The sequence below is a fragment of the Benincasa hispida genome, chromosome 9 (assembly GCF_009727055.1).
Source record: "Benincasa hispida cultivar B227 chromosome 9, ASM972705v1, whole genome shotgun sequence".
NCBI lineage: Eukaryota > Viridiplantae > Streptophyta > Magnoliopsida > Cucurbitales > Cucurbitaceae > Benincasa > Benincasa hispida.
The window spans coordinates 78,203,232-78,224,929 of NC_052357.1; the positions used below are offsets into that span (position 1 = coordinate 78,203,232).

General features: G+C 34.6%; 2 protein-coding genes across 7 annotated transcripts; one reads left to right on the top strand and one right to left on the bottom strand.

The window, feature by feature from the left end:
- Positions 1-1,838: 1,838 nt before the first annotated feature.
- On the top strand, positions 1,839-5,967 carry LOC120085793 (pentatricopeptide repeat-containing protein At4g31850, chloroplastic). The gene has a single exon (XM_039041986.1). It carries the CDS (start codon positions 2,343-2,345, stop codon positions 5,652-5,654), a length of 3,312 nt encoding a protein of 1,103 aa, XP_038897914.1. The 5' UTR covers positions 1,839-2,342; the 3' UTR covers positions 5,655-5,967.
- A 610-nt stretch (positions 5,968-6,577) lies between these two features.
- LOC120086957 (probable protein phosphatase 2C 60) lies at positions 6,578-15,725 on the bottom strand. 6 transcript variants are annotated; one of them, XM_039043776.1, is made up of 11 exons: positions 15,587-15,725; positions 14,575-14,697; positions 14,391-14,454; positions 13,670-13,778; positions 12,376-12,529; positions 10,926-11,051; positions 10,230-10,353; positions 9,194-9,270; positions 8,309-8,361; positions 7,928-7,982; positions 6,891-7,109 (listed from the first exon to the last, which is right to left on the bottom strand). In XM_039043776.1, exons 2-11 carry the CDS (start codon positions 14,689-14,691, stop codon positions 6,891-6,893), a joined length of 1,098 nt encoding a protein of 365 aa, XP_038899704.1. In that variant the 5' UTR covers positions 14,692-14,697; positions 15,587-15,725. The 6 variants fall into 6 exon arrangements, with proteins under 6 accessions (XP_038899706.1, XP_038899704.1, XP_038899700.1 ...); XM_039043772.1 differs by having other exon boundaries at positions 15,566-15,711; XM_039043775.1 differs by lacking the exon at positions 15,587-15,725 and adding an exon at positions 15,429-15,567.
- Between the last annotated feature and the right edge of the window lie 5,973 nt (positions 15,726-21,698).

The window sequence follows — 21,698 nt, forward strand, 5'->3', positions numbered from 1 at the left end:
TCTAGTAGACCGACCATATTTTTTCTTCCTTCAATCTCATCTATTTAAAAAATACTCCCATACTTTCAAATGTTTTAATATTACCTCTAGATTTTTTTGTATACATAAATTAACATCTAACTGGTATAGTTATGACTTAGAATAGAAAATTGGATCCTCAAACTTTTTCATGTCATCATTAAAGATATGCATATGGTAAGATAGGATAGAGAATAACTTTTTCATCCACTTCCCATTTCATTTTTCACTCCACATAAATTTTCATTTAAATTCTTGGTTTTTTTCTTGAAGTCAATTAAATATTATCTATCAAATTATATATATATAATATATATATATATATATATATATATATATATATATATATATATATATATATATATATATATATATATATATATAATATATATATATATATAACCTAAAATAATGTACAATTCAAATGTATACATGTTAAATAAGAAAATTTGAAAATTAAATATAATATTTTATATAATAAAAAAGCGTGGGTTGAAATTCAATTAAGTTAAATCAAAAGAAACAACTCCTAATGAAATTGTATTAAAAGGAAGAGAAAAAAAAAAGGAAAAATATCTTATCGGTTCCTAAATTTTGATGAATAGATTCATTTAGTTTCTATCATTTTAATTTAGACATTTTAATCCCTTAATTAGGAAGGATAAATTTAAAAGGCCGATATTTTTATTATTATTTTAAATAAAATAACAATAATTAAAATAGTAATCAAAGAAAACAAATTTATCTGTCCTCTCCCCCACTCTTCTAGCCGGCACCTCTGCTGCTCTCTCCTCCTCCTTCTTCCCTACTAGGCCAAGTCAATTATGAAGGATAGTTCTAATACTTACTTAAAAAGACAGAATTCAAGAGAAACCAGAGAGCTTCGTTAAGAAGAAAATATGCAAAGATTCAAGGAAATAAAAATGGAAAACAGATTAAACGATGCAGACCATTAATAATTTGTTCATGAGTTGAAAGCTTTGGAAGACAATAATCTACGAAAATGGAAAAGAGAGGCGGAAATTGAAAAGATCCGAAAAGATCCTAGCAGAGGAGGAAGAATATTGGCATTACAGCCCATCAAATCCTCTGAATTCAACCCATCAAAGTTAAGAAAAACAAATTTGAAAAGCGTATCAGGTTCCTCCCTTTTGGGTTCGGTTCAATCTTTATAAGAAACGATTACAATGCCGAAACAGGAAGTGGGTCGAGTAGAGGGGAGGTGCTCCTGTCCATGACCTGGCCTTTAGGGAAGAAGGGGATGAAGAAAGAGGAAGAGAGAGAAAAAGAGGAAAGAGAAATTTGTTTTCTTTAATTACTATTTTAATTATAAATGTAGCAATCACACCTAAATATTGGTCGATATAATATAATGTGGTAGTCTGTCCGGGATAGTCCATATAGTTGGTAAAGGTCTATCAGCGATAGAAGTCTATTGTCGATTAAAATTTTGCTATGTTTTCAATTTTTTAAAATGATATCATATATATTTGATTATTATTTCAAAAAATGTTATCAATTACAATTATCCTTTTAATTATTGTTATTTTATTAATAATAATAATATATCATTTACGAAAGGAGGGTCTTTTAAACTATTATTCAAAATTGAGGGATTAAAAAGTTCAAATCAGAGACTAAAAAAATATTTTTTTTAAAAAAAATCCAAAACAATATTCTTCATCTACTTTTCTCCATATTTCATTATATATTTATATTAAAAAAAACCTAAATAAAAATAAACCTTAGCCCTGTCACCTTCGTTCCTTCTCCACCCCTTCCTAATTTTCACTCATTTTGTTTCCGAAAAATAGAAATAAAAATAAAAATATCCATTTCGGTCATCTCCCTATCTTTGTAGCAGGCTCACAGCCGCACAAGCAAGTTCGCCCCGTCTTTGATCACAATTGCCATTGTTGGACTCTTTTCACACTCTATACCATTTTCTTTCTCTTCTTCTCTCGTCTCACTCGCTACCGCAATCGTTGCAAGCTACCTTTTACCTTAATGTTTCCATCTCGAGGTTTATCGTCACGATGAAAACGCCAAACCAGAGGAATTACATATCTCAGGAGATCATGGAGGCTTGGACCTCCAACTTTTCTCTGAATTCTATTGGAACCCAGCCCCTAACTGGCCCAAAAATGCTATTACGAAGGATTTGAGGTAATGTAAGTTTAATTTACTTGGTTAGCTTTGTGAAGAGTGATAATCATCATACAACAATCATCCACTGGCAAAGTCAATTCGCCAAACGGAACGTATTCATTCATGTTGTTGATTAAAATGTTCTGATATCACTTGTAATCGTTACATCTTTGAGTATGTTCGGCACTTGTTGCAATGGTGCTTTTAGTGAATGTCAGATATATGTTTCGAGCTATAATGGATTGTTTAGAGGATTGATATGGGAAAGTTTGGGGGATTTTCAAACTGCGACTTTGTCTATGGCGAATTGGAAGAAGCACAGGAAGAAGCGGAAGGATTTTTGCCGGCTTGCGTTGCAAAATCCGGAGCAAGTGATGGTGGTAAAAGGAAAGACGAAAATTCCAGTGTCCGAAGATGAAATTCTTCGGGTTTTGAAATCGATGAAGGGTCCTATATGTGCTCTTTCTTACTTTTACTCCATATCTGAGTTTCCTAATGTTTTGCATACCACTGAGACGTGCAATTTCATGCTTGAATTTTTAAGAGTGCATGACAAGGTGGAGGATATGGCTGCTATTTTTGAATTGATGCAGAAGAAAATTATTAGGAGAGATTTGAACACTTATTTGACTATCTTTAAAGCTCTTTCCATCAGAGGTGGGCTTCGGCAGGTGACAATTGCGCTAAAGAAGATGAGAAGAGCTGGATATATCTTGAATGCATATTCATACAATGGATTGATCCATTTGTTGATTCAATCAGGATTCTGTGGCGAGGCCTTGGAAGTTTATAGAAGAATGATTTCAGAAGGGCTTAAGCCTAGCCTGAAAACATATTCAGCACTTATGGTTGCGTTGGGAAAGAAGAGGGACTCAGAAACGGTAATGGTTCTGTTGAAAGAGATGGAAAGTTTGGGATTGAGGCCAAATGTTTACACATTCACAATATGCATAAGAGTACTAGGGAGGGCTGGGAAAATTGATGAGGCATATGAAATATTTAGAAGAATGGATGATGAAGGTTGTGGACCTGACCTTGTTACTTATACAGTCCTCATTGACGCTCTTTGTAATGCAGGACGGTTGGAAAATGCCAAGGAATTATTTGTAAAGATGAAAGCTAATGGTCACAAACCTGATCAAGTAATCTACATTACTCTGTTGGACAAGTTCAATGATTTTGGAGACTTGGACACCGTTAAAGAATTCTGGAGTCAGATGGAAGCAGATGGGTATATGCCTGATGTAGTTACCTTCACTATTCTTGTTGATGCGTTATGCAAAGCCGGAGACTTCGATGAGGCATTTGCTACATTTGATGTCATGAGAAAGCAAGGTATCTTGCCAAATCTTCATACTTATAACACACTTATTTGTGGGCTTTTGAAGGCGGGTAGAATTGATGATGCACTAAAGCTTTTAGATACCATGGAATCCCTAGGTGTTCAACCTACTGCTTATACATACATTATTTTTATTGACTATTTTGGAAAGTCCGGAGATACTGGCAAAGCTGTTGAGACCTTTGAGAAGATGAAAGCTAGAGGAATTGTTCCAAATATTGTAGCATGCAATGCATCGTTGTATAGCCTTGCTGAAATGGGGAGGCTGAGAGAAGCAAAAAACATGTTCAATGGGCTCAGAGAGATTGGTCTTTCTCCAGATTCGGTGACCTATAACATGATGATGAAGTGCTATAGCAAAGTAGGACAAGTAGATGAGGCAGTGAATTTACTCTCTGAAATGATAAGAAATGGATGTGAACCTGATGTGATTGTGGTTAACTCTTTGATTGATTCACTTTACAAGGCTGGACGAGTTGATGAAGCATGGCAAATGTTTGACAGAATGAAGGACATGAAGCTTTCTCCAACAGTTGTGACCTATAATACGTTACTCTCTGGATTAGGGAAAGAGGGTCGAGTCCAGAAAGCCGTTGAATTATTTGAAAGTATGATTAAGCAAAGTTGTTCTCCAAACACAATATCTTTTAACACGCTCCTGGATTGCTTTTGCAAAAATGATGAGGTTGAATTGGCTTTGAAAATGTTTTCTAAAATGACAGTAACGGACTGTAAACCTGATGTCTTGACCTACAACACCGTTATTTATGGCCTGATCAAAGAAAACAAAGTAAATTATGCATTCTGGTTCTTCCACCAGTTGAAGAAGTCAATGTACCCTGATCATGTCACAATATGTACCCTCCTTCCTGGCATTGTGAAGTGTGGGCGGATAGTGGATGCTATAAAGATTGCAAAGGATTTTATGTACCAGGTCCAGTTTCGTGTAAATAGATCTTTCTGGGAAGATTTAATGGGAGGTACTTTAGTTGAAGCTGAGATGGACAAGGCTATTATATTTGCTGAAGAATTGGTATTGAATGGGATTTGCAGGGAAGACTCGTTCTTAATACCTCTAGTTAGAGTTTTGTGTAAGCATAAGAGAGCACTTTATGCTTATCAAATATTTGAGAAATTTACAAAGAGTCTGGGAATCAATCCAACGCTGGCTTCATATAATTGTTTGATAGGTGAGCTTCTTGAAGTCCATTACACCGAAAAGGCCTGGGATCTTTTTCAGGATATGAAGAATGTCGGCTGTGCTCCCGATGCTTTTACTTACAACATGTTACTCGCGGTTCATGGAAAGTCTGGAGAGGTCACTGAACTCTTTGAACTGTACAAGGAAATGATTTCAAGGAGATGCAAGCCAGACGCCATAACTTACAACATTGTCATCTCCAGTCTTGCAAAATCTAATAACTTGGATAAGGCTTTAGATTTTTACTATGATCTTGTTAGTAGTGATTTCCGCCCCACTCCTCGTACTTATGGCCCTCTGATAGACGGACTAGCAAAAGTGGGGCGCTTGGAGGAAGCGATGTGGCTCTTTGAAGAGATGTCAGACTATGGATGCAAGCCAAACTGTGCAATATTCAACATTCTGATAAATGGATATGGAAAAACAAGTGATACAGAAACTGCTTGTCAGTTGTTTAAAAGGATGGTGAATGAGGGTATAAGGCCAGACTTGAAATCATATACCATTCTTGTAGATTGCCTCTGCCTTGCCGGAAGAGTTGATGAAGCTTTATATTATTTCGAGGAACTGAAATCGACTGGTCTTGATCCTGATTTTATTGCTTATAATCGTATAATAAATGGTCTCGGAAAATCGCAGAGGATGGAGGAAGCTCTCTCTTTATACAATGAAATGCGAAACAGAGGCATTGTTCCTGACCTGTACACATATAATTCATTGATGCTTAATCTTGGGCTTGCCGGAATGGTAGAACAAGCCAAGAGAATTTATGAAGAGCTTCAACTTGCAGGTTTAGAACCTGATGTCTTCACTTATAATGCTCTGATTCGAGGGTACAGCATGTCGGGGAACCCCGAGCACGCTTATACAGTCTACAAGAACATGATGGTCGGTGGCTGCAACCCCAACGTCGGTACGTATGCACAGCTCCCTAATCAATCTTGAAGTATCATGCATACTATTGAGAGCACAAGTTGTAGATATCTGAATAGTATCTTTTAGATTCAGGAATACAAGTGATCGCACTTATTAGTTTTCTTGCCCATCTTGTTAGTTGCTGCAAAGTCTGGCTTTTTAGAGCAGACCTTGATAAGTGACTATTGAGGACATTACACCTGACATGAGCTGTAGCATATATAGATATATGTATAGTAACATCATTTATAAAAGTTGTAGAATCTTTTATCCATTGTATTCATTTATACAAATCTTCCTCACGGAAGCTAAAATGGAAGGGAAAACATTCAATTGGAGGAAATCAGTAGTGGCAAAAGTAGCATAGCATGATCATAAGGTGGATTTGACAATTAAGCCTACAAACACTACTTTTGGTCAAAATTTATTTTTGATTTTATAATTTGACCAATAGTTCAAATGTTTAGGGAAGATAAAAACATGATTAGAATGGCTATGATACAACAAGCATAATCTTAAAAGATGAATGTCCCATTTGGTAATCATTTCATTTTTTGTTTTTTATTTTTGAAAATTAAGTTTATTTTTTCCTCATTTCTTACAATGATTTACATATTTTTTTAGTACACTGATTGACTTCTTAACCAAATTTCAAAAACAAAACACAAAATTTTTTAAAGCTGTTTTTTAGTTCTCAAAATTTGGTTTGTTTTTTAAATCATGGGTAAAAAGTAGATAACAAATGAAGAAATTTGGAGGTAAAAATAGTGTCTATAAGCTTAATTTTAAAAACAAAAAACCAAAAACCAAATGGTTATCAATCAGGACCTAAATTTTATTAGAGTTTAAAGGATTCATTAAATCTCTAATTTAACAATCGCTCAAAAGTTCATGGATCTAGGAGCTACAACTACGAGTATGAAAGGATAAACAAGAACATTTAACCCAGAATGTTCAAACAGGGAAGAAATTAGAATGGGAAATTTCATTCTAATGGAGGCTTTATCGTTCAAGATTCTTAGAGAGCTAGCTGATTTTACAGAAAACTGTACATTTTTAAAGTAGTTGATCTCAGTCTACACTCAAGCACTAGAAGAGGAAAAAAGGGAATGTTTTTGGTAATCCGATCGGTCGAATCTCAACTAAGACATCTATGGTTACCAATCCCAGAATCCATATTTCATAGCAAATGGGAAGAAGTATAAGTACTGTACTCCTATTAGAAAGAAACCACAACAGAAGAAATCATATGTGAGGTCAAAGTCACTAGCTCAATTCATCTTTTTGCATCGATTCGGTGCTGTCTGATTCGGCACAGGTGGTGGCGACAGTTGAAGTTTGCTCATCCAGAGAGGAGTTTGATTGAATATCTTTCTTAAACTGCACCAAAATCATGGTCATGTTATCACATCCCTCGCCAACAGCTGTGGAAGGTGCCAAACACCTATCAAGTACTCTCTCAACAACCACGGAGAGTTTACTTTCCTGCATAGTTAATTGCATTTATCAACTAATCAGAAGACAGAGAGAATAGGCATCATCTATGTTTTTGTAATCCATGAAAATGGCCTGGCAGTAAAATTTATTGAGTGTCCTCACGGTTTAATCCAAAAGAGGCTAAGCCAATGAATGAAGAGACTGTGCCAATGAATGAAGGATGTGGTTTGATGAATATCAATAAAAGATACATTTTGGTCTATAAAATGTCCCCACGGCTCGAATACTATTTGGTCTATACTTTGGGTTCCACCCCCACTTTAGTATTTTTACTTTCAAATATTAAAATTTAGTCCCTCTTTCAATAAATCTTAAAAATAATACTTGTTAATTTATGGTTCTTTTTTTAAAAAAAGTAAGTCTCTTAACATTTCTTTTAATTCAGTGTATATTATGGTTATTATTTAACCAATTTTGGAGGGGGAAAAACACTATATACGACTAAAGATTTATTGGGAGGAAAAAAAAAACTAAATTTAAGATTTATTAATAGTACATAAATTTATTTAGATAATTGAAAATACAAGTACTTAAATAGAATGAAATCTAAAGGGTAGACATGTAAGGGTCAAAATGGTATTTTAGTCGTAAAAGAAAATTCCCAAGGAATGGAAATATCCTCAAGGTCTTTGTTCAAGCTTCTAGGTCGAGAAGTCACTAATTTAAAACTTTTGTGGTTAATTGAAGCGGTCAGAGTTTTCTCAAGAGGGAGGGACAAATACAATACCCAAGTATTTGAAAAATATCAGCTCAGCTAAACAACAACACCTGATTTTCATTGTTGAACAATAAAATATTCTACTTACTGATTTTAGCTGTTCATGTATAAAATCTACCAGTTGCTGGTTAGACATGCAATCCCTGATAGAAAACCATAAGAATACATATCAGCACAAAATTTCAAGATTACTTCGAGAAAACTAAATTCAATATATTGTTCAAACTAATAAGCACGATTAGCATTATCATGCCAAAAGAAAGTAATTTTTTTGGTAAAGAACTGAACTTTTATAGAGAAGAATAAAAGATTATACAAGTGTGTATGAAAAAACAAGCCTACAAAAGGAGTTTACACAAGGCTAAGTGAAATACCAATACTATTATATTAAGAAGACTGCAATTGATATAGATATATAATAAAAAATTGAAAACAAAAACCAAGACAAAGATAAACCATAAATGCATACCATATACCATCACAAGCTATCACAATAAACTCATCATCGTCGCAAAGCTCGACCTAGTTAAAAAATAAAAAGAGTGTCATTAAAATTGTAGATCTATTTTGAGAAGTAAAGAGCTTGAAGCAATTAATCATTCAAGTACAATGAAAGTCTGAAGCTTCTTTTATCCAGTCTTTGAGAATTTTGAAAAGGAAAGAGAGAGAAGAATTTTCATGGGTGAGAGAGAGAAGAGGATATGGTGAGATCTAGGACTGACCTCTTTCACTTCCCATGTCAAAGAATTTTGTAAGAATTATGGGTTGAATGACTCCCCCTTTTGATACAAATAACTTTTATTTACCATAAATAGAAAGGTTAAAAGTATCATTTTAGTCCCTATACTTTGAAATTTGTTCAGTTTTAGTTTTGGTATTTTCAATTGTCCAATTTTAGTCCATGTATAGTACTTACCATAAATCTTAAATTTAGTCTCTCAGAGTTAATTTTTACCAAAATTGGTTAAAAAATAATAATAATTTTCATGTAAAAAAATACAATATGTGAATTTTTTAAAAAAATATATAATAAAAATGCTAATAGATAATAAAAAGTTTTTGCAAAAATACAACAATAACTAGCAATGGGGACTTAATTTAAGATTTATTGAAAGTACAAGGACTAAAATTGAACAAATATCAAAGTATGTTGACCGAAATGATATTTCAACCAAGAAAAAATCATTTAGGATTCTCCAAGTTAAAATACATTAATTTCACGCATGAAACTACCCACAAATTTGATTGGAAAAAAAGTACCCACAATTTTAAGCCCTTTGTCAAAGAAGCAGATAGTGGTGTTTACAATAGCAATGGAAATTTGAATCGTAAAAACAGCAGGAAGAATACGTACAGTGGTCACATCAGGATTTGCAGTAATAATTTGCTTTTCAGCAGGCAAAAATTTGTTCTGCTTAAATTCCATGTCACCTGAAGCAGCCGAAAGAAGAGATTAGAATATGGAATCTATAGGTATTGGTCGAGTGAAAAAATCACCTCCAGAAAAGTTTCAATTGCTAAGTTTTATTATTTATTTTTTCCTCTTCCAGTTCATTGCTTCTCGATTCAAGAGACAATGAGAGAGAAGAGCATTGGTTTTCACCCTTCTTTCACGTCTAACAACTTTCATCGAGTGAATCCATTTAAAATGCTAAAAGCTTCAATCTTCAGCTTGCATTTGTGAACCAGAAAAAAGCTACAAGTCCAAACTACTACAAGTTAGTCTAGGAGCTACGCAAAGTTAGTCTAGGAGCTACAGCAAAGTGAGGAAGTAAATAGTACGATAGTAGAACAACCATGCTATTGGACACAAAACAAAGGATAAAATATCATTTTCGGTCCCAATACTTTCTAACTTGTTCTATTTTAATTGGTCACAGTACTTTGAAACTTGTTTTATTTTAATCCCTGAAGTTTTAAATGTCCAAACTTGGTTCGGGTACTTTTTCAACAAATCTTAAAATTAATCTCTCCCGTTAGTTTGAAGTTAGTTTATTTCCTGTTCAAGATAATCCACCACGTAAATATATTTCAAGTTCCTAGGTAGAAAGAGATGGGGACTCTTTAGCAAAAGTTAACCATAACTAATTTTGGGGGCTACGTATTGTAGTCATGGAGACTAATTTGGACATTTAAAAGCTTTTTGAGTTCAATAATATGCAAGGTGGAGGATTTGAGCCTTCACTCCTTAATCTTGCCAGTTGAACTACGCTCATATTGACATGTAAAAATGTAGGGACTAAAATGAAATAAGTCCTGAACTGCAAGGGCCAAAATGGTACATAAACGTTAAAAAAAATCTATTAAAGGAACTTGCAGTCTCTAATCAAATAACAAGACTGTTCTAGGGCCAGATCAGAGAGAAATTTGCTACGTAGATTTTCACATACCAATAGCTCTGGCAAGGTTCAAGCTACCATTGACTCGTCCAGCATGAATAAAACCGCCAGCTTTCAGAATTCTATCCTTCTCAGCCTCAAGATCAGGCTTGTGATCTCTAGAAAGACTGTGGGCCTGTACAAGAGTAACCACGTCAGGAATTATAAAGCATGAAAGCCATTTCACTAAACTCCTCAATTGTACAATCCACGTGCAACATGCCTTGTATAGAGTTCATGTTTACTTTAAGCTTTTGAACGTCTGTACTTAAACGTGTACATGTATCAAAATCAAATTCCAAACATTACAATGCTCTTGGTTGCTTTATCTAAAAATTGTTCTTCAAAACAATTTTGCATACTGATATATTAAATAGTTTATTATTGCCATTTAATAAAACTATTCTTCAAACTAAATTTGTACACTTATTTAAAAAGATCTATACATTTAAATCAAATTATTCCTAAAATAATAACTAATACTTACATACAACCAATTAATTTAGAAAATACATGAGAAAACAAAATACAACTTAGAATCTATATTGGAAAACCATTTCTTATTTTAACTGTTTCAAAGATTGCTGCCATACAGCCCCCAAGTCATTACTCTCATTTGTTGGCACCCAGAATTAGCATATATCTTTTTACTTAAGAGCAGTAGTGCGAAAAAGAACCATACTCAAGACTTTGAAGCTTAAAAAATACCTGGCCTTTTCTTGATAGCACACAACGAGAATCACCAGCATTTGCAACAACAAGTTTGTTGTTTCTAATAATTGCAACACAAGCTGTACACCCGGAAGTTGGACCAGTAAAATCAGAGTGCGGGCCCTGCCAACATTATTAAATTCGAATTTCAAATGCTTACTTTTTTTACGAACTTGACTGATAAAAGTAAAATGACAAGAAAGCAGTGGAGAAAAAATGTTGCAGCTGAAATGATCTATTCAGATTCCATATCGGTGATTCAAACTACAATTAACTGGATTTTGCAGATAAATTTTTGGCAATGTTCTACAGTTCAAAAGTAATTGAGGATCATGACATCTTCACTTATGACAGACAAGGACACACAATAATTCAGAAAATTAGGGTTTTTACATTATGGAGGATGTAAGTATTTTATATCATGGTTGCTTGCATGTGTATTGATTATCCTAAATTTTTAAACATTATGTTCTATAGATATTACTTGATCCACAATTTTAAATTTTGATCTCCTATGCATCCATCGATAGCTATTGAGATGTGCTAATAAATGTTAGAGTTTAATCAAATTTTTCTCACATGCCATGATTTTTTTTAAATGGAAAAACCTGAGTTTTTATTGAGAAAAAATGAATAAAATAAAATCAATGCCTTAATTTTTCAAAAACTGACAGTGTCATCTTCCTATCCTTATTCCATGGTTGTGTTTGCTTCTCAGTGGATCAAAAGAGAATGGGAATAAGGTTGGAATGCACATAAGTTTAAGGGATTCTCCAGAAGGCAAGTTCTGAGTCCTAAGATGATGTTTCACTAGGCAGGAGAAGGACGATCACAAGTAGGGGATTTATAAGGCATTCGTTCTCACACCCTAAATCAAGGGAGATTGTAAACATCCTCTCATCATTTAGTGTTGAGACAACTGACACTATTTTACAGATGAAAAAATCCCTAACATCCGCCACCGAAACCAAGTTCATACAACAGTCCTGCCTTCCCCCCACAAAAGAAAAAAAGAAAAATAATGTACATGATATCAATCCAAACGACCTTCATTGCAACTCATAGAAAGTACCTGTACCAGGTTTTCAATATTTCTGACGGAAAATATGGCCCAGTTAAGAGAAAAAAATAGTAAACGGATTCCTCTTCTAAACAATTTTGAGTGTTGGTTTACTTATGATTGAGTGACCAAATAACTCTCACTTGCACATTTATGAGACAATTAAAATCATTTAGTAATAAGAGTAGTACTTGATTTGTGAGAATAACAACGTATCTTATGCATAAGGTAAACATATTAGTTATGATTATTATGAATATGAATAATAACATCCATTTACACATTTGTAACATGTACGTTGGAAAAGCGATATTACACTTGCTAATTCAAAATTCCATTGATAATGTAATCTAAAATTAAAGGGTAACTTAAATTTCTATTCCATACCTCCTCAAAAGCCCAATCATCAGCCAGGTCATTTGCATCACTGCTTTTCGGGGACCAGATTAACCCTTCTATCATGCCAGTGAACTTGTTCAATCTATCACCCAAAACAGCTAATTCTCTCCAACCTCTTTGTCCACGCATCATTTCATCCATTCTGCCAAAATTAGTTAGAAGGTGGAAACTCAGAAAAGTGAGACAATAAGGTGTTGAAGGGTGGTGGAACCATAGACCAACGTTTTGGGATAACAAAATGTCCCTTTCTCATTCGTATTATTTTTTTTTATTAATAAAAAAAAACAACTTTCATTGAGCATTTAAAAAAGAAAAAAACCACAAAAGGGACTCCAATCAAGCAGAATATTAGAATAAGACCTAGCGAATAGTCACGAAAAAGAGGTTGTCATCGATGCCAGAGAAATATGGAATCTCACAAGGACAAAATATCAAAGAATCCCAATCAACCCCTTTGAAAATTATATTGTTTCTCTCCCAAAAACACCAGAACAAAGCAAACACCCAGCTTGCCATAAAAATCACCCCTTCTCCCAAAATAATGGATGAAGGAGAAACTCTTCGCTCATACACTAAAGACTGTTGGGCAAGCTGTACCTAACACACCAAAAAAGTAACACCAAACTGACTGAGCATAATTGCAACTCCAAAGTACATGATTTAGACCTTCCTCCACCTCCAACAAAGAATGCAATAGACCAACCAAGGAAGGCATCTTCCTTGAGTCGTATATTTTTCAACAACCAATGTGTCTCATAGTTAGTGCTATCTCATAAACCTAAGGTTAATCGGATGCTTGTGTGTAATCTTATTCATAAACTCCACCAAGAACTCTTGGTTTTCTATCCATGCAACAAAAACTCATAAAAGGTCTCAATGAAAGCTTGGTTTTCTCTATATATTATAAAATAAAATAAAAAGGAAGAGAAGAAAAGAATTGAACAAGCAGGAGACACAGCATAACTAACCTGGGGATTCAAACTCAGAAAGGAAGTAGAGGAAAAAGGATTTCTCTAGTTGGAATCAAGGAAGGAAAAAAAAAAAAAAACAAAAGAAGAAAGGGAGATAGGGAAAGTCTTCTTATGTACTTCCCTTTGAGAAATGCAAAAATCAAAGGATCATGAGAACTTCTTATCTCTTCCACTCCTTTAAAGAACCACCTATTTCTTTCAATCCAGAGAAACAGCATCCAGATCCACTTGACAAGCCCGAACACCCAACAATTTGAGAAATAGAAATAAAAACACCGACTCTGACTCATAGCCCACTGGTGAGAAATAACCTGAAGAATGCTTTCTGCACAGAAGATCCTAAATCTCCAGCCGCACAAGTTTCATTTTTCTTCACTTGCTGATGTAGGTACTTGGCACAAAACTTTGCAACCACCTTACCTGAATAGTCGAACATATTATATAAACAACCATATCAAGTTTAAATTATTCAGACTCGTTACAAAAAGCAATTACCATGTAATGCAGTTGTAGACATTTGAAGCTCTCTCCATTCATTAATGAAAAAGATTCATGCTTAAATTCCAAACCAGCCCCATATTTTCTTAATTTTGAATGTCAATGAGTAATTTCTTTAACAAAATTGTGTTCGTTGCTTTTCTTCTACATTGAATTTCTTTTGGATTGTCCCTCTCAAATAGCTATTTAATTCCAGTAGACGTACGATATGAATAAAAATAGAAATAAGATTTCCTCAATGTTATTAAGTGTTACTGTTTACGAATCCTTCAAGCAGTATTTTCATTTTTTGTCAGTTGTCAAATCCTCCGTGGGGAATTTTTGGAAAAAACAAAGAAAAAAAGTAATGATCACGACAGGCTATTTTCTCCATTCATATTACTCATAATTGTAGTAGCTAAGAATTGAACTAGCCACATCCAAAACAGAAGAACTTTATGCCCCCTCTCCCCCCCCCCCCCCCCCCCCACACACACACACACACTAAAAAGAAACCTATACACAAGAGCACCTGACAGAGACATGCATTCTTACCACCATGGCCATCATAAACACCAAAGAAGGAAGTGCAGGAATCCAGATCAGGAACTGCAGCATGCTACAAGCCAGTGAATAGAAGCATATCAATGCAACAGAAATGCAAAATTTTGAAAAGAAGAAATTTAATTGAGTTCTTATCAACCAAATAGAGAGTACAGCCATTTGATTGATTACTTACAGCATCTTCCATTGTAGCACGCCATCCTTGCATAGACGATAGTCCATATCTAAGCCATCTATTCTCACCATCTTCAGAGGACTTCTCAGTTTTGGGATTGCTGAGGTATATACCCATTTCAATCTGACATTTAAATAGAACGAAGAAGAGGTCAAGAAATATCACCCTTAGAATCCACACAGGAAGGGAAGAACATGTGACACATAATTTCAGAGTGTAGGAGAAGAGTGTATAAACATAACTCTGAAACCAACAACAAAAAATAAAAAAAAAATGTATACAATTCTATGTGCCCATTTCCTGATCAGCCTAACAGATCCACTTGCCAGAATATAACAAAAAAAATCCTATTTGTTATGCAAGACTAAGAATATTTATTAAAGGGGAAGAAATTATGAGGGAGGACCCCCTAGGAACTTCTGTTCGTCCACTTGCAGGGTTAAGGTTAATCCATTAATATATACATCGGCATCAAACATAAAACCAGGGAGCGAAACAGCTTCGAAGGTAAATATAAAATAATCATCAAATTACATAATCAAAACTACCAACACTATAAAAAAGGTGCGAAATGGAATAGAAGAACATCTAATCTCGAGGATCCCACAGTTCAGTTGGATATGTTAATGGGAAAATGAGATCCAAATTTCACTAGAAACTTCGATCAACAAGGGAAGAGGGGAATTTCGAAATCACTACATACCCAGTAATCCTGACAACTGAATGCCTAGAATTAAGACTAAGATGCAAAATACTGAAGATAGGTTATCGAAAACCAGAATCATGATAAAACAGAAATAAAAATCTGAACACGGCAAAAGTGAAAATTCTGTCTGCAATCCCAATATACGTACTATTCAAAGTAGAAAATATTCCAAATTCCAGGCAAGTGAGAAAAGTGATGCGAAAGCAAGCTTTTCTCATAAATCTATGAAAATCCACGTGAAATCTCGAAAAAAGTCAGCAATAGAATGGGGAAAAAGGAACAAACCACGAGAGAAACCAATCATACGAGAAATTGCTAGAAACAAACAGCGATGGTAGAAGAAAAGTGTGTGTAATCTTCTGAAATGGAAACCGAAATCGAAAAAAGCAAGCTCCACTGCAGCAATGGTATAAATACAGTCGTTTTCTAGTCTCCACCTGTTTCGTTTACGATTCTTGGTAAAATCATTTCATAAATTTTCACTTTCTCGTTCGACCAGGAGGCTAATGTCAGTCTCAATCGGTCAATTTCTCTCTCGTTTTCACACCTTTTTCACTTTGTTTTTCTTTCTCATGGCCAGGCCAGCCCACGACTACAAAACCACCATGAAAAAGCACTCGATTAACTGTAGCACACGGTTCCAACTGCACGGAAGGGCTTGGCTATGGCGGCGAGCCATGGCTTTGTCCGTCGACCGATGAAGCGAATGGCTCTTTGCGCGCCGACCAGAGCTTGTAAGCGCGGGCATTTCATGATTTACTTCTCCATTCATTAGTGGATTATTAATAACTAATAAAATACTTCAGTTTAAATTAAATGCAGTTAAATCTGGTTAGAAAACTATTTAAAACTCATCTCATCCATCCATCCAACCACATTTTGCCACATGGCAAACCTTTATTTCTTTTTTTAAAAAGAATATTTAAGTTTTTTTACGCTTATGTACCAAAGTATTATCTATTGGTCTCTCACTTCGAGTTTCATACCTTTTAAATTTTGGTATTCCAAAAATTAGTCCATGATGTTTGTTTTTTTACATTGAAATTGGTTAAATAATTATAATAATTTTATATGGCCTTTGTAGTTTATAGCTTGAAATGGCATTTTCACCTTTTTATCAAATTGTTCTTTGAAATTAGGTACCTTGCCAGATGAGTTGGGTTCCATAACTCAACATTAATTGAAATATATTTCTTCTAGTGGTTTAATTTTTCATGTCTCACTTGTTGCATCTAAAAATATCATCCAAATCAACCGTCAATTCCAATTTATATCTTATAGGGTATGTTTGGCCTAAGGACTTTTGAAGTAGAGTCGTGAACACTGAACTCTACCCCTTATTTGACCCAAGGAGTTGCAGGTTTCACTCCTTATCCCAAACAATCCCATAAATTTTTTTTTTAGTACAACTATTATAGGGTGAGGGATTGAACTTCCAACTTTTTAGATCAGAACACATATCAATACCACTAAACTAAGCTCACTATAGTTCATTGCACTAATAACTTTAAATTTTGGGTAGCTTCCAATTAAAATGGCTATAAAAAATTGACATGAATGTTTTGTGTGGAAACTACAAAGCACATGAGATATTATTTACACGATTGATATATGTTGTCTATGCATTTTACTTTTTTAATATGTCAATTATCTCATCAATCTCGATCCATTATTAGTCTTTTTTTTATTAAAAAAAACTGTTTTTTAAACAACATTGAATTCAAAAGTTAAAATAGCAATTTTCGAAGTCTTGGATATAACTGAAACCTATTCTAAATAGTTGAATGCAAATTTTATGTTTATCGTCGTTTTTGTTAAATATTGGCAATGAGCCGATGTTCTATGGTCGGCTTATTGCCATAAACTTAATAACTTTTTATATATGCAAAAACTGATTTTGGGATTAAAAAAAAATCATTTGTAAGATTTAACAAAATCGTGTTTATATTATTTTGTTTTAATATTTAATTTATTTTTAGTGTCGAATCATATCCCTTCAGAAATATTTTCCCCAAAATAAGGGGCAACAAGTCAATGTCAACCTATTTAAGACTATAAATTTATATTAAGATTGTTTTTATTAAAAATTTAAAAAAAAAAAAAATGAAACGTTTGTGCGTCCATTATTTTTTAAAATTTTAGTTTAGAACGTCCAGGCAACTCTTTGTGATAAATCTACAAAATGATTGGACGAAACATATTTAAAAAGAATATTGTATCATGAGATTAGCAGACCTGCACGTATGTTATTGAAAGGAAATCTGGTGTATCATATCTTTATCTTTAAAAATCATACATCTTTTTCTTTAATAGTTAATAGTATAGGTATATATTAATTAGGCACCGAATCGAGCATAATTCAACTAATATATAATATATATTAGCAATCAAAAGATATGTAGTTTAAACCTCTAACATTATTATCTATCTATATCTATATCTATACCTATTATACCCTTATTTATTTATATGTGACCGTTTGTTAGGGGTGTTCATGGGTTAGGTTGGGTTAGTTCGAAAGATTTTTTAGACCCAACCTAATTTTTCGGGTTTAAATTTTTTCAACTTAAATAATCCTTATTAAAAAAATGAACTCAACCTAATCCAACCATGAAGTTTTCTTTCTAAAGTGAAACTACTTTTAAGAATTGTTGAAGAATAAATTATTCAAAAAATATTGAAATTAAATAAAATTCAAATCGATATATGTATAAATAATTGTATTATAAGTAACAAATATATATATATATATATATTAAAGTTAATAATAAATTCAGGTTGGTTCTGGTTGGTTTGGGTTATATTAAGTGAACACATGAATCGACCCAACTTATAAAAATTTCATTTATTTGAACTCAACCCAACCAAAATGAGTTAATAACCCAACCCAAACCGCACGAGTTGGGTTGGGTTGATCGGTTTTTTCAGGTCATTGGATTTTTTGAACACCCCTACCATTTGCACCTTTTCTATAAAGTAACTTTTCATTTGTCCTCCCCCCACACACCTTTTTAACAAAGCATCCTTTTATTCAATATGTATTTAATCTGTATGATGAGGGATTAGAGATTTAAAGATTTTAGGGGTAATCCATTACATAATCACCATGTGTATCGTTTTTTGTTTATTTTTCATTATTGTCAAGTTATAACTCTAATCACTACCACTTTCATTGGGCCACACAACATTGTCAAGAAAAAAACTTTCTCAATAGAACAATGTAAGTGCTCATTTGTTATATATTTTAGATGCGTTATTTTACTAAATAGGAGGAACTCTTCCTATGTTTTGGGTATTGAACTCAAGGAGAGTAGAGATAATAGAGAAGAGAGAAGAATGATTCTTAATTACTTATTTTGGTTATATACTTTAATTGCATTATTATTATTTATTTATTTATTTTTATGCCAAATCAAGAAATCCTTACCATATTTTCAAAATTGAATTCAAGGATGGGAAGAGTAGATTTACAACATGGAAAGGAGAAGAGTGAGAAATAGAGGGAAATTTGAGAAAAGTGGGAAGAAAGAGATACAGAATGAGGAGTTAGAAAATAGGGAGATACTCTTTGTTTAAATTTTCCTAATTTTAAATAGCACAACCATTCATCTCTTTCATTTTCTAAAATTTTATTGTTAATTTAATTATTATATCCACTATTCTCTCTTATATGTCAGTTTTTTTCTTTTTATTTAGGAAAATAAAATATTCTCATAAAAAGTTGAAAGTGATTATTTGATTGTTTAAATTAATTAGATTTTTTTTCTAGATTAGTGAAAGCATAACTAGAGAAAGTTGGTTGACAGAAAAATGTGATAGGAAAAATATGGGAGAGATAATCATCATATTCTCATACCAGTGAGTTGTATGCTATAAAGCCGTGTTTTTGCTTACTGCTTTCTAGCTGTACAATTAATGTTCATTGTTTACACATGTTTTCAAACGTTTGCAAAAACCTTTTCCTCTAAACCCATTTTCTAAAACCTTTTCTCAAGAATGGGGGTGGAGGTTGTTTGAAACGCCCGTTGTGCCATTGGCTATTCAAATTTTGACTGGCTAACTTGTTCGAGGGCAAGAACAAGTGTCACATAATCGCCTCGAGACCCTTACAAAGGTGCGATTGTGACAATTGGTATCAGAGCCAAGTCGGCTTGCGGAGTTCAGAAGTTGTGATCATGTCTACTACAAAGCAGTTGGGCAAGTCCCATGTTGACCGATTGGTCGAGATAGAAGGGCAAATACTCTATCTAATAGAAGTCCCTGATCAGGTTCGGTTCCTAGAAACTCGATGTGGTGGCTAGTTGCTTAGATGGGATGCCCGTCAGGGAATTGTTGACAAGGGTTGGGACCCTAGAGGCAAAAGCTACGAGAAGTGGGCCTCTTGAGCGTGGGGATGGTTCGTCGGACTCTATTGCCCTTGTGGAAGAGTGTGTCAAAGAATTAGACAGCTTGCAGAAAGCGATAATTTAGATGGTGATTGAATTGTCCGAGGACTTTCGAGCCACCATTGATGTCATCCAGGAAGATATTGCGAACATTAGTGAAAGAGTTAACCTCACCATGAGAGCGGTAGGAAATCAAGCCCCAATCGGGGTGTATTCCAATTCAATAGGGTAAAAGTACCCGAACCTATGCCCTTCTGTGGGGCTCGCAATGCGAAAGCGCTAGAAAATTTTATCTTTGACGTGGAGCAATATTTCAGAGCTACGAACACAACGACTGAAGAGTTGAAGATCACCCTGGCGACGATGCATCTAGCAGAGGATGCCAAGTTATTGTGGAGGTCTCGCTTCATGGACGTCCAAGAGGATCGGTGCACCATCAGCACTTGGGAGAGAATGAAACAAGAGTTGCGTTCTCAGTTCTTCCCCGAGAATGCTGAGATTTTGGCAAGATGTAAGTTACGAGAATTGAAACATACTGGCACCATCAGGAACTATGTGAAACAATTTACCAGGTTGATGTTGGACATAAGAGATATCTCCGAAAAAGACAAAATTTTCTGTTTTATCGAAGGCCTGGAACCTGTCTCTTATACACATCTAGATGTGTATAAGAGACAGCCCTAATAAAGGGAGAAAGAGCAATGGTTCGAGCCCATCGAGGAATAGTGGGGGGATGGAAACACTAGTGGGGATAGAAAATCACTTCAGCAAACGACTAGAAATACGTGGCGGGGGCAAAATCAACAGAATTTCTATCGGCCCCTGTCCTGTTATATATGCAAGGGGCAATACAAGGTGAGTGAATGTCCGAAACGAGCAGCCTTTAATGCTTTTCAAGTCTCATGAGCCTCGGACTTGTAGAGAATGATAATGTGCAAGCCGAGGAAGATAGAACCCCACGAGTTGGGGCCCTAAGAGTTTTAGTTTCCCTCCAAAAGAATGTGGGAGAAACAAAGGAATCCTAAAAAGGCATACTGATGTATGTTGATGCTTGGGTCAACCATAAATTGGCCAAAGTACCATGTTGACTCAAGAGCCACCCATAACTTTATGTCCGAAATAGAAGGCAGACGGTTGAATCTCCGTTGGGAATGAAGCGTAGATAAAATGAAAGCAGCGAACTCTGCGGCTTTGCCTATTATAGGAATGGTAAAGAGAGCAGTCGTAAAGTTGGAGGATTGGTGTAACGCCCCAGGCCCAGGATTCAGAATCCGGATTCGGCCCCTAATGGCCCCGACAGTCCCCTACGTCCCCTGCGACCTGGCTATGTCATCCTCCCTTCCTCCCTTTCCTTGAATGCTTTTTTTTAGAAGTGAAAGAGTTCTTATGATTGAGCCAACGAAAAGGAAGGTACACCTTGTTGGTATAGGTAGTAACTTTTAATTCTTTTAAGCCTTTCCTAATCATACTTTCATGTCCTCAGGATCCCTCTCATTCAGATGTGATATCGGTTCATTCATGTACCCTCCTAAACTCGGGTCGTTACATGCCCACCAGTTTCCGCTTGATTCATCCCCAAACCACATCTTACTGGGAGAGGTTCTGCTCTGATACCATCTATAACGACCCGACCTACTATAATGACTCGACCCCCTAGAACTTAAGTTAGGCCGTTACTAAAATACATGCATGCGAGGAACTTAAAACGACACTCCTTTATGATAAAATAAATGCTAAATAGATAAGGGGAGTTTAAAAGTCCTTTATTAAATGTAAATATTAAAAACAATAATAGGGTACCCATAAATCATAAAGGTTAATAAATACATATGAAAAACAATTCTTAATAATAATAAGTTTCAAACATCAAAACTAAACATTAGGAGAAACATGAAAAGAACTTTAAATCTCATGATGCGGAAGCGTAAAAAAAACTAGTCTCAGTGGCTTGATCCCGAATTCCGTTTGTCCATCGTCGGTGCATCTCTACCCTTACCTGAAACAACAACATGAGAAAGAATGAGTATAAAATA

Excerpts from the sequence above, each read along its gene's own strand:
- LOC120085793 (XM_039041986.1), top strand. The coding sequence starts at position 2,343 with ATGTTCGGCACTTGTTGCAATGGTGCTTTTAGTGAATGTCAGATATAT.
- LOC120086957 (XM_039043778.1), bottom strand. The coding sequence starts at position 14,691 with ATGGGTATATACCTCAGCAATCCCAAAACTGAGAAGTCCTCTGAAGAT. Across the intron at positions 14,455-14,574 it reads GTGCTACAATGGAAGATGCT|CATGCTGCAGTTCCTGATCT; the intron begins GTAAGTAATCAA and ends ACTGGCTTGTAG. Across the intron at positions 9,271-10,229 it reads GAACCTTGCCAGAGCTATTG|GTGACATGGAATTTAAGCAG; the intron begins GTATGTGAAAAT and ends CGGCTGCTTCAG.